The 15,217-nt window shown below is 43.2% G+C and overlaps 1 protein-coding gene across 3 annotated transcripts in view; it reads right to left on the bottom strand.

Annotated features, from left to right (window-relative positions):
• ate1 (arginyltransferase 1) overlaps positions 1-15,217 on the bottom strand; it is a 69,418-nt gene that overhangs the window by 15,429 nt on the left and 38,772 nt on the right. For all 3 annotated transcript variants that reach the window (XM_030070292.1, XM_030070294.1, XM_030070293.1), the window contains one exon: positions 13,624-13,723. In XM_030070292.1, the coding sequence (XP_029926152.1) occupies positions 13,624-13,723 (100 nt within the window). The remainder of the gene's footprint in view (positions 1-13,623; positions 13,724-15,217) is intronic.

Below are 15,217 nucleotides of genomic sequence, written 5' to 3'. Positions count from 1 at the left end.
AGTTTTTCCAGTGGCACTGCTATTACCTTCTGAAAGCTTTATAAACACCAGCACGGGTAGTGGTACAAGCAGTGGCAACACTTAGAACAACATATCGACATTTTCATTTATCTTTTTATCTTTACTAAGTTACAGAATTATGATCGATTTTGATTCATGCAGCGATAAAAAAAGAGTTTTGACAAGGGAGTGAACAAACAAGCAAATAAAAAAAAACATACAAACATACAGAATGCATTTTTTTTCTTATTGCTATATATAAAGTGTAATATACTGACTCAAATGTTGTGTTTACACTAAAATGCTGGGAACATTATAGCAGGGCTTTCACTGGGTGTGGTGCGTTGTCAGTCCAATTTAGCCCTCTGTGTGCCTCTAAGAGATAACTTGTTTCTAAATTAAACGTTTCTCTAAATCAAAATTTTTGAATTTAACACTGATCTGGGAGTTTCAGTGTTGGCTTTTTGGATCATAATCCACATCACCTTTGCACACATAAATGTTCGGACAGGTATAACACCATGGTGAGTCTACCTATATCCTATACCTAGGACTGCACAATTGTTGGGACACACTTAGTCTTGAGCCCTGGACAAAAATGGATGGATAAACATCAGCCGCTGCCATGGGCGAATGTCATCTGAATCTGTCATCTGGTGAATGTCTGGTTAATTCGCATGACAGAGAGTACAGTTCATATGGAAACCCTTTACCACTTTAAAACTACAGTTGATCCTGCTTTTGTCTTGGGAACAATCTGCCTGAGGAGCTTAGGTTGGCAGAATCACTACTACTATCTTTAAAGCACTTTTTAAAACTATCTTGTACAGACTTCTTGTTATTTGATATGTAACTGTATTATTAATATTAAACTGTTTTGACCCTCTGTTTGGATGTTTTCTTTCATCTTACACTGTCTTCTGGTTTACATTTGTTTCCAGTTATTTTATCAGTATGACTGTGAGGGAGACCTGGGGCACTAGCACATCTCGCTGGGTTCTCCTGAAGAGCAGTTTGGCTCTGAGCCTCCCACTGACTGGGGTGTAGTCTCAATGAGGGACTTTTTCAAGCTGAGATCTTTCATAGCTTCACAGCAGCAAAGCGGTGTCATGGTTCAAAACAATCCCTTTCTCGACTTTGTGCAGGGAAGACCAGGAGAGAGGACGTGGATTGGGTGTCCGTGTATATTAGAGGGCTTCCCTGGCTCTGCCGCCTTATTTTACACTCACATCTGCTGACCATTTCCTTCTCGTATCTCCTGTTGAGTTTTCACCCACCCTGCCATAGCCAAGGTGTGCCTGAGTGTGTGTGTGTGTGTGTGTGTGTGTGTGTGTGTGTGTATGTTTCTGTTTCGCTTTGAAATATGAGCAGATTTACTTGATTTCTTTCAAGATCATGGTAAAAAGGCAATGAGCAACACAGCAAGAGTACCCAAAAATTAGCAAGCGATTAGTAAAAAGTTATCAGTAAATGACCATAAAAACAAACAAACAAACAAAAGACAATTAAATGATCCGAAATTAAGCAACAATAACAAAAGAAAATATCCTGAAAATTAGAAAACAAAACAAAAACAAGAAAATGACCTAAAATTAGGAGGGGAAAGAGTAAGTAATAACAATAACATTTTTTTTTCCTAGTTCTTTGTTAATTTTGTATTATTTTTCTCTTTTTTCCCCCTTATTTCCAAATTTTCTTTTTCTTGTAACTTGTAACTTTCCTAAATTCTTACCAATTTTCAGGCCATTTCTTGCTAAGTTACTACTGGCTATTTTGTCATGTTTTCAAAAGAAATCAAGTCAGTTTCAATCAGGTTTCAAAGGGTTAAGTCAGACACAATTTCCAACCACTCTCTTCATAGATCTGTTCTTCACAAAAGTATCAGCTGAAATATCCACAGGGAAGACCACTAAGTTGTATAGTGTATAATCTGCTGGTCAACTAAACACCTACTTAAGTGTGAGACAGACTGGCTCCAAGGGTCACTGAATAGATTGAAAATAGCAATACTAGGTTCTGCTGTACTCTGATGTATGAAAGTCTCTTGCAAAAGATATATTAGTGAAAAATAATGGGCAATATAAAAAGGAGCCTGTTGAGCTGTGGATGCAATAGTGAAAAGGATATATGAGCATTACACACTGGTCAAGCACTCTCAAAAAGACACAGACAAATGACCCAAACTGACAAATACGGTCACCATGTTATGTATGTGGTCTTTCTCCAGTACATTCTTTCACTAGAATTGAACCAAGACAAGCCTGAATTTGGAGGCGACACAAAGAGGCCCAGTGTGCCCGAGACCCAGACAGACCTAACCTAGGCTGGCCAAGGCCGACTCTCTGACCCAGGGTCATATTCAGCCAGTCCTTGTCAAAGACCAATAAACACTGGCCCTGATCCCCACATCCCTACTCTCCCTCAAACATACAACTTTCACAATACGTCCCCTCTGTCCCTCTAGGACTTGTGAAACACACATTCTCCGCAGACAAGAGGGAAAGGCTGTGGGGGGCTGCTGCTGACAGACACATGTAAACAGAGCAGCTCACACAAACATACACACGCAGCTAAACAAATAGCGCTTGCAATGAGAACCGCGCCGGCTGGACAGAGGGACGGCACCAATGAAAGACACGTCCAAACAAACTCGGAGTCGTTCTCTGTCTTGGAAAAGTGCAGCCACATGCGTGCAAACACACACATACACACTTTCACGACTGTATGTGACAAAATGCACATGTGCGTGATGTGTGTGTATGCATGTGTGTATGTGTCCTAAACACGTCTGGGGTGTGTGTTTGGGGAGATTTACACTAACCGCCGCTGTTTAAATACTTGGGGCCCACCAAGGCCTTTTCACCCCACTCAACACATTACCACAAGACGACCTTCAAATAAATAAAGCATCCAGGCTGGTAACTCTCCCCCCTGGGCCCCTTGACAACCCCCACAATTCCCCATCGTACAGCTCCCCCACCACCCCACCTTGTCCCTGCCTTCCCTCGCCTGGCTATGCGTCACGGCTCCAAGGATGACAGGTTAATGAGGAGAAAATATTTTTACAGGATCGCGTTTCGACGGAGCCCTGACAACCAAGGGCAGCGCTTTTATGGGCATCAGCTCGCAGCCTGGGCACTTTTATCTCTTCATCTCCTCTGGTCTTTATGGGTAGGCAAGCTGCTGTGCCTCTCTGACACAGACCACAGCTTACAGACTTGCAGTCGAAACCCCAGTCCCTAATCTCGGTCTTAAAACGCCACCTCAAGCATTTAGTTAGAAGACCAAACCCCGCTCGGAATGAATGCCTTACTGCATTTATGAGGCCAACTCATTCTGCCTGTTAGTGCTTATCGATGATCTGGTAGCCCTGCATTGCCAAGAACAGAGCAGCCATTTCAGACAAAGCTGCACAGCTGCAGCAGGTTTGAAAATAAATAGTGGCGAAGTTAATGGCAAGGCAAACACCTCAAGCTGGCAGCTAGAGGGCTCTGGGTCTGCTCACAATGACACAACCTCCAAACTCTCACTTTCGCCTTGGTGACCTTCACGCCTCCCCTTCAATCCACCCCTCCTGCCAGCTAACCCCCGCCCCCCTCTTCCCCAACCTTCCATCCCTAGTAAGACCGAATCATCTGACCCGACCCCATGAACTTTGCTCCCCCCAGCCCTCACCCTGTCAGCACTCCACCTAGGGGGTGCCAAGCAGTGGCAGCCCCCAGACTGTGCCGTAGCCTGTTAATGATTTGTTAAAAATACAACCGTGGCAGGACAGAGGAGAAAAAAAAGAGATGATGAAGCATAAACGAGAAAGAGAAATTATCAAAAACTTTAAACAAATGTTTCTGCTGAGAGGTGCACTGTTGGTGGTCTCCCGTCGAGCTAAATCAAACAATGCCCTTTCTGTCAGAAAACCTTTAAGGAGGGGGGAGGTGGGATGGCTAGAAGGCAGGGGAAAGGGTACAGATTTAGCTTCATAGATTGCTTCATGTAAGGGGCAAAGAAAGAGAAGGCGAAAGAAAAAAAAATATGACTGTAAAAAGTGTGAAAATCTACCAGTCTTGACATGAAACTCGGCTCAACTCAGTAATTTTATACCACCTCCATTCGAGCGATCATGACTTAGTGTATCCAAGCATGCAGATATGACAATTGGGGAAATAAGATCCTCACCACTGCAAATATACATATCACTCCTCTGTCTGCTTGCCAAGCAACCTACATGCGCAAAAAGTGCGGCTGTGGTTTATCTTTCTAAATAAAATCATCCTATTCAGTTGAAAGGTTCCTCATCACTTCCACCTCCTTTGTTATCAATCTTTCATCCTAACCAGCATGGTGGATGCTTTTCGTGCACAGTTGTTGAGAGAAGAACGGAAAAAAAAGAATTAAAAAAAAGAGAGAAGGTGTGGCTTTACTATGCCTGGACCTGTAGTGTCTATGAAGCATGAACCCACACTTCTACACAAACATGGCTGTTGACAGTAAACCTTTTCACTGCTACAACAGAGTACACAACGTAGAAAAGTCTATCACTGGCAGGCAGTTTAAAAGTCATGCCAAGAGCTGCTGTGTTACAAATGTGCTCCAGACATGAACAGTATGAAAAAATAAAATAAAATCAAGAATTCAGCACCCGTATGAGCAAATCCAACATTTCTTAAAAGCCCCAACTGTGCACTGTACCATGATAAGACAGGGATGTGGGCCCCTGTGGGTGTGACCCACCTCTAGATGCCTCAAACTCACTTACTGTCACTCTTAATCTGCAAAGATGTACATCCAAGTGACTTGTAGAATGTGAGGTCACACACGTACACATGACATACGTATGGGCCCCCTCAGTGAAAATAACATGCATACACAATCCTGATAGCTGAAGCTCTAAGCTGTTAGCATGCCAAGACCTGCAGCTACATACCTGGAAATTTACAGAGAGAGGGCAAGAGAGATAGAGAATGAAGAACTGAAAGAGAGGTTAATTATATTAATATACAATGTTTGTTGTCATTGCATTAACACATCAGTGCAGGTTTTGTTCCTTTTTTTCCCGACTGGTCAGAATTGATCTGGATTGAAACACTGAGGAAAAAAGTAGACAGAGACAAAGGGAAAAGAAATTAGAAAAGGACCAAAGGGTTTGAGACGCCCGTAGTCTCTGCTGCCACCATTGTTCTTGGGAAAATTATCTCTCAAGTGTGTGACATGGAGTAGGGATTAAGGGTAGTGAATAGAGCAACAAGACTTAGATTCACAGTCATTTGTTTGCATGCAGGTGTGTGTATGTGTGTGTGTGTCCTGAGGAAATGAGGCCCTATGGACGTGCCTGAGCTGGGAGGCACTTTGTCATATCTAATTGATGTCATGGGAACTAAGCTCATGGTGCAGGTGACAGAGAGGCCCTCGGGCTCATACTGATTAAGGCAAACATTAGCATAGCAGCAAATTACTTCAACCGACATCAGATTCTTTCATCAGTAGCATCTTTACATATTCCGTCACATACTGGCTGAGACCTAGAGGGATTAAGTTCAGGTCTGTTGAACTTAAAAGCTTTGGGCCATGTGGAGAACTGCTGGTTGTTGCTAGAGAGATGACCGGCTCTCTGACTGTTTGTTGTTTGTGCGCAAGGAAGAGTCGGGTTGAATGGAAACGGAGGTGCAGCTGCTGCGAAAGAGCTCCTTAAAAGTCAGTGAAGGACCGCCGGGAAACGAATAATCCTTTTCATCTTGCCTCCTTTTCTCATTTGGCACACATTTTGTCACTCCTTTTTTGCTCTCCATCTGTCCTCTTCCTCCTCCTTTCACTCATGTTGCTCACTCCTTCTTTCTTCTTCTCTGTGGAAAATTTAATGGTTTCCTGGGCTCAGCTCGAGACATTCTTTCACTTGCGAACAATAATAACAAGAGTAAGAGCCACTTTATGTAACCCTCTCACTCCCTCACTAACTGGGTACAACGGGTATTCTGTGTGTGTGTGTGTGTGTGTGTGTGTGTGTGCATGGGTGCAAGTGTGCATGTGCGTGTGCATGTGCACACTTGAAAACAAGTGCTTGATCTGCAGGTACTGCAGACTATTAAAGCCAAGTGGGCAACTGCTTTGTTTATTATCATCAAAGTCTGCTTATTTAATACTTAAAAATATCCTTGCAGATACACACGCAGATGCACACACACACACACACACACACACACACACACACACACACCTCTGTAAAGAAATGGAAAATTACAACAACATGGCATGGATCTTCTAGCTCTCTGTCTGCCTGTCCAAAATAAAAAGGGTGGAAAATTATAAAACAAAAGCAAATGAAATTAGGAGTAGATTTTTCAAGCCGCTGGTGCTACATGGGAAGTATTGGCGGACAAGGGAGGAAAGACGGTGAAAAAAACAAAATGAAATGTCAAAAGAACCAAAACTACTTGTTTATGTTTACAACAAATAAACATGCAAATGCAGATCAGGTCAGGAGCTAATCTAAATATCTGTGCAAATTTATAAACTACAATAGCATCCAGATATACTGCAAAACCTCTTGATGGAGCCAGAATTTCACTAAGCATGTAGTGCGAGGCTTCCTCTCCAGAGAGGCTCCCAGAAATGTGTGTTCACTCCAGCCACTGGAGTATAATATGCATGCTGCAGTACACCCCTGTACCACTAGATGTACTCTTTCAGAGTTCACAATTGATCACAATTCCTCCAAATAACCATCAAATAGACTGTATGAACACCCTAGGGTACAATTTGCAAGCACAGATTTATTATAGTATAAACACATTGAGCCGATATGTTTGATATGTTTGATATGTAATTTCAATCTAATATCAGTGGTCACAGCATTTTGCTCTGAATCACAAACGCTCAGTGACTATGGCCATCTCCATGTTAAGATGGGTAAATCTGAAAAAGCATATTTTTTTCATCTTCTGTTTTTGCCTTCTATCCACACTAATCTAGTAGTTTCTCCCCACAAAAATTGGCTTTTTGAAAGCCCTCTCCAAAGTCTGAGGCTGACAATAGTGTGGATGCGGAAAACAGAGTTTTTTGAATAGGACTGGCATGTGATCTGGGCTTATGCTCAATAGGAGAGATTAAACATTTTGGGGCATTTCAAATAACAGCATTTTAAAATTTAGCTGGCTTATTGTGGTCATGGCCTCTGCCTCAGGTCACAACAGCGGTTCATTCAGATGACTTTAAACTACCCTTGAGGGGTAGTGTGACTGAGAAAAAGAGAGAGAGTGAGTGGCAGAAGGGCCAGGACCTTTGGTCTCATTTAGCCTCCAGCAGCTTCACCTTCTGCTCCCTCCAGCCCAACATCAGAAGGCCAGAGAGGGCCAAGGGACCAGGGACAGGAGCCAGGGGCAGGATGTCACGTCTAGCCCCAAACCCACCAGCCAAACCAACCAGGCTCTGTGGGACACTCCGTCCTAGCTCAGAGAACAAAGAAGAAGGTCTGACACTAGCCAGGCAGCCCCAAGCTCCTGGCTGGGCTCCAGGGCCTTGCAGGACCCTTCAGGGCTGCTCTGCAGGCCCATGTCCAGGCTTTGGCCCTGGTGAGAAGGTTTCAACCCACCACACATGGAGCTGTTCCCCTGCACACACCGAGGTGTGACTTGGCGCAGAGGAGTTTCTTCACACAGCAGTACTGAAGAACACCTCAATGGAAACATAGATAATACAGGCAGTCCATGGAGCCACATCCCAGATACACATGCAGGATGAGGGCATGATACAAAGCAGACAAAAGCACAGCACAGGGGAAAGCTTTAAGTGTTACCTCACAACTCTTTTAAAGATCTCTGCTGTATGTCTATGAACACGGCACAGTGCACTCTATAAAAGCCTTCCATAATGCTGCTAGTGTCATTTGGCTCAACAATGCAGTTCTACCGGCTGAAAGGATATTAAGAACAATCCTCTGAAATTTGACAAAGAGGTAACTAGTTTAAGATTTTTTTTAGTATTCCAGTCAGTGTGTTGAATTGAACAAGGCGTTCTAGGGTTCCACTATAATTCAGAGACAGACGGGTATGGAGAGCTCCTGAATGAAGAAGTGGCAAGGGAGGGAGGGGTGTTGGAGGGGTTTGAGAGGTGTCCAGCAGGGTTCAAGTGTTGGTGTTGTGGTGCTGAAGAGGCGAGCAGCAGGACCGAGATCCAGAAACCAGTGAACCTCCAGCACCACAACAGTGGAGTTTAGGGGCTCCCCAGGGCTCCATCGTAGGGACTTAAACAATTCAACAGTATGTCTGTGCATTAATGAGCTACTTGGGTACATATGCAAATCAGGCCATGTAATGAGACACTGTGCATGTGTTGAGAGTGTGTGTGAGTGTGGGTGGGTGTCTGTGGGAGTGTGTGCGCCCAAAGGTGGGAACTGGGCAACCTTCTCACCCCAGCTCTGTGTTCCTCCCCAAGGATAAAATAGGAGGAGGTAGGCTTAATAAGGAGGTGGTGAACAAGACCCTCCAATGGCAAACACACACGAACAGATATGGCGTGGGGGCGTGGACGTAAATACCACTGCAGGGGGGGTTAGGAGCTGTGGTAACAGAGTTCTCAGACAACAGCGTGATCAGGATTACATACACACACACACACACACACACACAGAGGGAGGGAGAGAGAGAGAGAGAGAGAGAGAGAGAGAGAGCAAACACACCCAAATGCATTCCCTACACAGACACCCAAACAGAGAAAACAGGCGATGCACTATGCAAACCCAAAAAAGATGCAAAGGGGGGGAAAAAAAGTTGTGGCAGCTTGCCATAATCCCCAACAAGACATCAGTCTCCCATGGACATGGACAAGGTTTGGGAACAGCTGAATGAAATAACAGAGAAATGAAAGCATTGGTGAGGGAATAGAGGAATTAGAAGATGAATGAGAGAACGAAAGGATGAATGGGTGTTTCTTGGCCAAACTAATCGACTTGGAAATGTTGCTTACTTTCACCATTCTGCCCAAGCTATACATTCTCAAGGAGTGTTTGGTGTGAAAGTGAATGTGTCTGTGTGAGAGATGGTTACTGTGTGCAAGTGTGTGTATGTGTGTGTGTGTTGCATTTCTGTCTAGGTGCAAGCCTAGCGCTTATATAATAACTTCTGTATGTGCTGCGTATGTATCTACATGTGTGTGTGCATGTGTGTGTCACCCACACTCCTCATGTTGCTGAGTTACAGCAGCTGTCTGCAGTGTGACCTCTCTCTCAACCACTAATGTCTTCTGCAGCTTTGTCTGCTCTCTTGCTTCTCCCTCCTCTCCATTCTTCCTCTCCCTCTCTCTCCGTCTGTAACTGTGTCTGTACTGAGGTTGAGTCGATCAAATCTATTTACATTCCTCCTCAGTTTTATCCCTCCTTCCCTTAAGTTTTAGTACGTATGAATCAGCTGTTTGAGTCTAATAGATTTTCCATGTGTCCTTGTGTCCTGTGCATATACTGTACGTGCATATACAGTATGAGTCAGCCAGCATGCTGCACTGCACTGCGTTTTTCGACTGTGTGTACACACACATTTTCAAACACACACACACACACACACACACCTACATTTGTAAGCTCTTCGTTTCAGCACCAAACTGGAGTCAGATGGCATTGCCATGAAAATTGCTGATAGCACTGACGTGATGTTGCATTCATGTCAGGGCTTCTATCCCACAATCATGTGGGTGTACCTTTTATCTCCACCTCATATATGTTACAGTGTGAGATCTGATGAGGTTACACATGGTGTATGTATAGCATGTGCGCCTCAGTCAAATATAGTGGTAGCAACTGCAGCACACTTTCATCATGGACCTTTCATCAGTGCAGTGCAGTGACCAGAACAGACTATTCTTATCAAAGTGTTATCATGAAACATAGTAGAACCAAACATGTAGGACCACAAAACTCATTTAACACACTGCCAGCATACTTCACAACATACCTTATACATTTCAAAACAACAAAAATGTTGTATTTTCCAAGCAATTTGTTTTATATACAGTATGCTACAATGACCAAATGATAATTGAATGTATCATTGCAGCATTTAACCAGCTATAAACTCTTAATAGGTATCACTATGATATGAGTACCTGGACTGTACAGAAATGTATAAAGGGAAAAATGCAGAACTCCTGAGCTTCTTGACATGAAAGCAGGCACCAGGATCTGTTTGGTATGGAGTATGAAAAGAAAAGAAAATAGGTAAAGCTGGAGGGAGAGAAAGAGGGGGGAATGTGAAACCAAATAAGAAAAAGAAAGAGTGAAAAACCAGAGGAAAAGAGTGAGAGAAGGAGCCAGTAATGCTCTTTCCCTTTTGAGGCCCTTGCACCTAGAATAACATGATGGTAGAAGGGAAAAGGGGGGCTGGGGTGCCTCCCGATCCCCTTACAGGCAGGCAGTCGGGACGGTTAAGGCCTCTAAGGAACATGGTGCTCCCTACATAAGGCAAAAGGAATCAGTGGAAGGAATAAGCCACTGTGGCCACCGGCCTCAGATGTGAGAGCCAGGGTAGGAAGAGAGGGAGACACAGAGGGCATGTGTAAGAGTGTGTGTGAGGGATTAACACCTTCCACAGGTGTCTCTGTTCTCCCTCAGCATCTCTAGGAATAGACTGACACATCGCCAAATTATCCTGATGTGCCTGTAAAACAGTGGAACTTTAAATTTCTTTTACTGTCTGTCCTTCCACATGCTGTAAGGGTACAGTACAGCACACTTGCAGATGGCTTGGCTGCCTCTCATGTACACAGAGAGACTTTCTGGAAGTGAGGCTGAGTGCGAGAGATTAAAATAACAAACAGAAAGGGCGGAAACATTCAGCTCTCGCGAATTGGGCTCACACATCAAAGACCCAGTCATATATCATTCTGACAGTTTAGGGAGCGGGGCAAAACTTCCACTCTTAGTGAGATATTATAAACAAAGAAAAGCAATACAACATTATCGGATATACTGCTGTGTATCCGTGAAAATTGGTAATCATTAACAATTTGCAGAGATCAGACATGTTGTACACAAAAAAAGAACCACACACGTTTAGCGGTATTTTTAGGCAGCAGTGTTGGAGGAAAGAGCTGGATGTTTATAAAGGCAGAGAAACAGTTTGCATTGCATCTGTGGTTCTGCATAAGTTGCTGAGTTTGCTTAGTTGCTTTACAGCCACCTAGTGTTGTAACAATCCCAGAATTTTGAATTTGATAACAATAATTTAACTGAAAATTCAGTGCCACTTAAGGCTGAGCAATTTTATATATCGATATTTTGTTTCCCCAGAAAGTATCGATTTTTCAGCCGCGAGCATCGATACATTAAGCCCCATTCAAATCCCCCGTGATAGGTCTGGCACTCTGCTCGCCGCCCATTTCCCCCGTTTACGTTGCAGGAAGAGCGATTAGGTTAGCCAGCCGCTAGTGTCGCTGTAGAGCATTTCTCGCAAGTTACCCGTCTAGATACTCTTCGACTCGCCGACGTCTTTCTCTTCCTGTTTACGCAGTCAGAGCTAAGAGATTCAGGAGAATGGCGGCAAATATAAATCCAGCACCTTCATATTTAAAAGCAGATGTGTGGGAGCACTTCGGGTTTAAAAAGAAGAAGGAAAGCGACGATTTAGATAAAAGTCTTGCAGTTTGCAAGCTGTGTCTAGGGCTCTCAAGTCTCGCGCATTGGGCGTGAGACACACGCATTTCAACCCGTTCACACGCTCACACGCCACACCTTGTATTTCTCACGCAGAGAAATGACCAGGATAACGCCCACCAAGTTGCGCCGCTATTTTTTATAACAGTGGTAGGGCCCTATAATTTCTGCGATCACAGAATCGCGGACGGAATCGCGGAATTAGCCAAATAAAACGGAATCTATTTTCAACGTGGAATATCGCGGAATTTGACAGAATTGGAATGAAATGCTGTTTTTGTGTGGAATATGAACGTATGTCTGGCAAAGGCAAAGAAGATTTCCAAACTACAGCAGCGCATTGACATGGATTATGTAACAAAACGAAGAGTTGCCACTCCGGTCTATTTTCACTGGCTAACAGCAGTACACTGTCTTAGCTTGTCTATTCAGAGAAGCGGTATCACTTTGGCTTATTTTTCAATCTATGTTATCACATGCATACTACTGCTCATTCATTGGTAGCTGAATTGTTAGGTCTGTTTGATAAGTAATTTACATTTTTAAAACCATAATAATAATTTAACATATTGTTAAATTATTGGAGTCAAATCACTCTGTCCCTTTAAAATCTTTCAGAAAATGATGTAAGTGTATCGAATCGTATCGTTGGCCGAATATCGTGATATATATATCGTATCGTGAGCTGAATAGTGTGTATCATATCGCATCGTATCGTGAGATTAGTGTATCGCTACAGCCCTAGTGTCACTGCAATACAACACGAACAGCCACTGAGGTGCTTTGTTAAGTTACTGGTGGAAACACAAATTGCCACAAGTTGTTTTGAGTGGACCACAGGAAGAATAGCTGTCGTGTGTGCTAAGCTAATGGGGATCTTAATAAATTAATAAGCAGGTTTAGGGAAATTTGCATTTAGTTCAAAATTTGGTGGACTGTTTGACACTGAATTTTGTAGTAGCCCACTGTGAGGAGCCCAACTGTGCCTCTCTATTCCAGTCCTTTTTACTCATACAATCCACATACTCTCAGAATGTATATGGAGTCTAGAGGTGATGCTGAAATGGAATTGCAGCTTGTAGAACACATTTTGGTTAAAGTATCAAACATTTATACAATTCAAAATTGACAGCAATCGTATGCCACAGTATGACAATACTATCAAAATTTCATTAAAGGACAAGTTTGATATTTTGGTACCTAGGCCCTCTTTATAGAATATGTGGCATCACCCTCAGACGTCGAGACCCTTATTTCACCTGTCGCATCAGTACTGAGCCTGATATCAATGTGTTGCAGGCTCCTGCTCAGCTACAATAGTGGTCAATGGGGCAATTGTAACTAACTTTGAAAAAAGAAGATAACGCTGCTTTTCCCAAAAATGAAGACTGGTGTATACTCTTACATATCTCAGAATGTTCTCCTGAAAAACCAAGCATTTTGTCAATAGTTATGGGCTTTGACAGTAGTATTCTTTTGGGACTTGTTTTAGCTACTTCCACATAGGACTCTGCTGGCTGGACAGTGTATAGCTACAATGCAGAAGGTTACAGTTTGAAAGATAGTGCTTGGTTGGTGAAATAAAGTAGTTCTGTCCAAATGGAGTAGTCCTGTTGATTTAATGACTGGTTTTCAAAGCCTTTTTCAGGAAAACATTCTGAGAGTACACACCAAGCTTCCTGTTTAAAAAAAAAAAAAAAAAAAAAAAAGCATTATTAGCTCCATTTATGATTGCTCCATTGCTGTTGTAGCTGAGCGGCAGCCTGCAGCACATTAATATCAGGCTCAATGCTGAAGCTGTTGGTGAAATATGGTCTCTACATCTGAGGATGATGCCAGATAATCTGTAAATAGGGCCTAGGTTCCAAAACAGCAAACTTGTGCTTTAATGTGAGAACGCTACAGCCATCAATGTATGCACACGCTGGACTGTAACGTAGTCACATGCAAAAGCATCAATCCAGTGGTAAAGTTTGTGAGTCATAGCATACCTTGTAGCGCATTTTGGGGCAGGAGTGAATGTAAAAGCCCAGGTAGTAGTAGCACAGCTTGGGGGACTGTTTCTGCAGCTGCCTGGTGAAGGCAATCTCCCTGTAAGAGAATAAACACACACGCACACATTTTTTTTTTTTTTTTTTTTACTTAGACATGTACTCTAAAGGGAAACGCATATACTCTTTTTACACTGACCAAAAATCCTCCTACCACATATCTCAATTAATTGAGATCACAACCATTTTGTTGCTTCCTTGTTGTTTCATTCAATTTTATTTTTTTATGATGACCCAGTGTATCAATGGTATATCAATTAGTGCATTAATGAATGTATTTGATACCAGCGGGCCTGGCTAGAACAAGCTGAGGAAGCAAATGGCCACACTAAAAAAGTAAGCTTTTCCTGGTCCCATTTCATTACCCAAAAACAACTGCTTTCTCTCTATAGGCATTGAGCCCTTGAGCAGAAAAAGAAGGTGGAGAAGAAAAGAGGGAGAGAGCGTATAAAATAAAGATTTAGAACTTGGAAGATTTATACAGCTTCCTCAAATACAGTAAATGTCTTGGTTTCTTTATTTTTCCCCAATAGTTCCTTCCTTAATTGCATCCTTTTACTAAAGCCTATTTTCCCTTTCCCCTGTGCTGTTTCCTTCACTATTCCATAACTAAATTCCAGCTCCTCTTTCTTCTCCCCTTTTGTTTCATTCTTCCTTCCACCCCTGTCTTTCACCAGCTCAAATGAAGGGGGAGAATTCCCTTTTCTTAAAAAACTTAAGAGGGAGAGAGAGAAGAGAGAGAGAGAGAGAAAGGGGCCTTAAATAAAATAGATGCACTGAAAAATAAGACATGGGACAAAGCAGGCCAGGCCAGGGTGGGGGAGAGAGTGAGAGTGAGAGAGAGAGAGAGAGGGAAAGAGAGAGCGGGAGGAGAATATAAAAGAGGAGGGTGAAGAAAGAGAAAGGGAGGGAGAGGAGAGGCAGCAAGAGTGAGGTGCTAGAAGGTCACCCGCATGCTGCCAGGTTCCTGGGTTCCCATCCCCTCTCCACAAAAGGGCCCGCCGGGGCCTGAATGAGGAGGGGGGGGGATATCAAGAGAGGTGAGGGGCCCATTCACAAAAAGCCCTGCACCCCCTCCACTCCAGCCCTTCACACCCCCACCACCACCCCATGGCAGCAGCTTGAGTCCACCATTATCCCCTCTTCAGCCATCTGACACTCCAACACAAGCCAATTATCAAGCCCTCTGCTCCTGCACAGCTTCCCTCATACTGATGTGCTCTAACACACACACACACACACACACACACACACACACACACACACGGCACATAATAGTGCATACCACGTAGGCCTCACTGCAGCCTTAGCATGCATGTGGCAACATGTAATTCAGTAAAATATTGCAAGAAGAGTCAGGATGGGTAATAGATAAAATATCGCCCATTAAATTAATTTTCATGTTCTTTGAAGAGTAAAAACAGCATATCAATTAGCTGTGTCTCTGTATATATCTGATGCTAAAACAATAAGGAGTCCTGTTACATACTATCAGTCTGGATCAAGACTATAATATCATCAAAAGCAAGCAAGA

This window comes from Myripristis murdjan, chromosome 15, assembly GCF_902150065.1.
Source record: "Myripristis murdjan chromosome 15, fMyrMur1.1, whole genome shotgun sequence".
Taxonomy (NCBI): Eukaryota; Metazoa; Chordata; class Actinopteri; order Holocentriformes; family Holocentridae; genus Myripristis; species Myripristis murdjan.
Note: the sequence above shows the minus strand (reverse complement) of the source record. Positions and strands in the feature narration are given on the sequence as shown.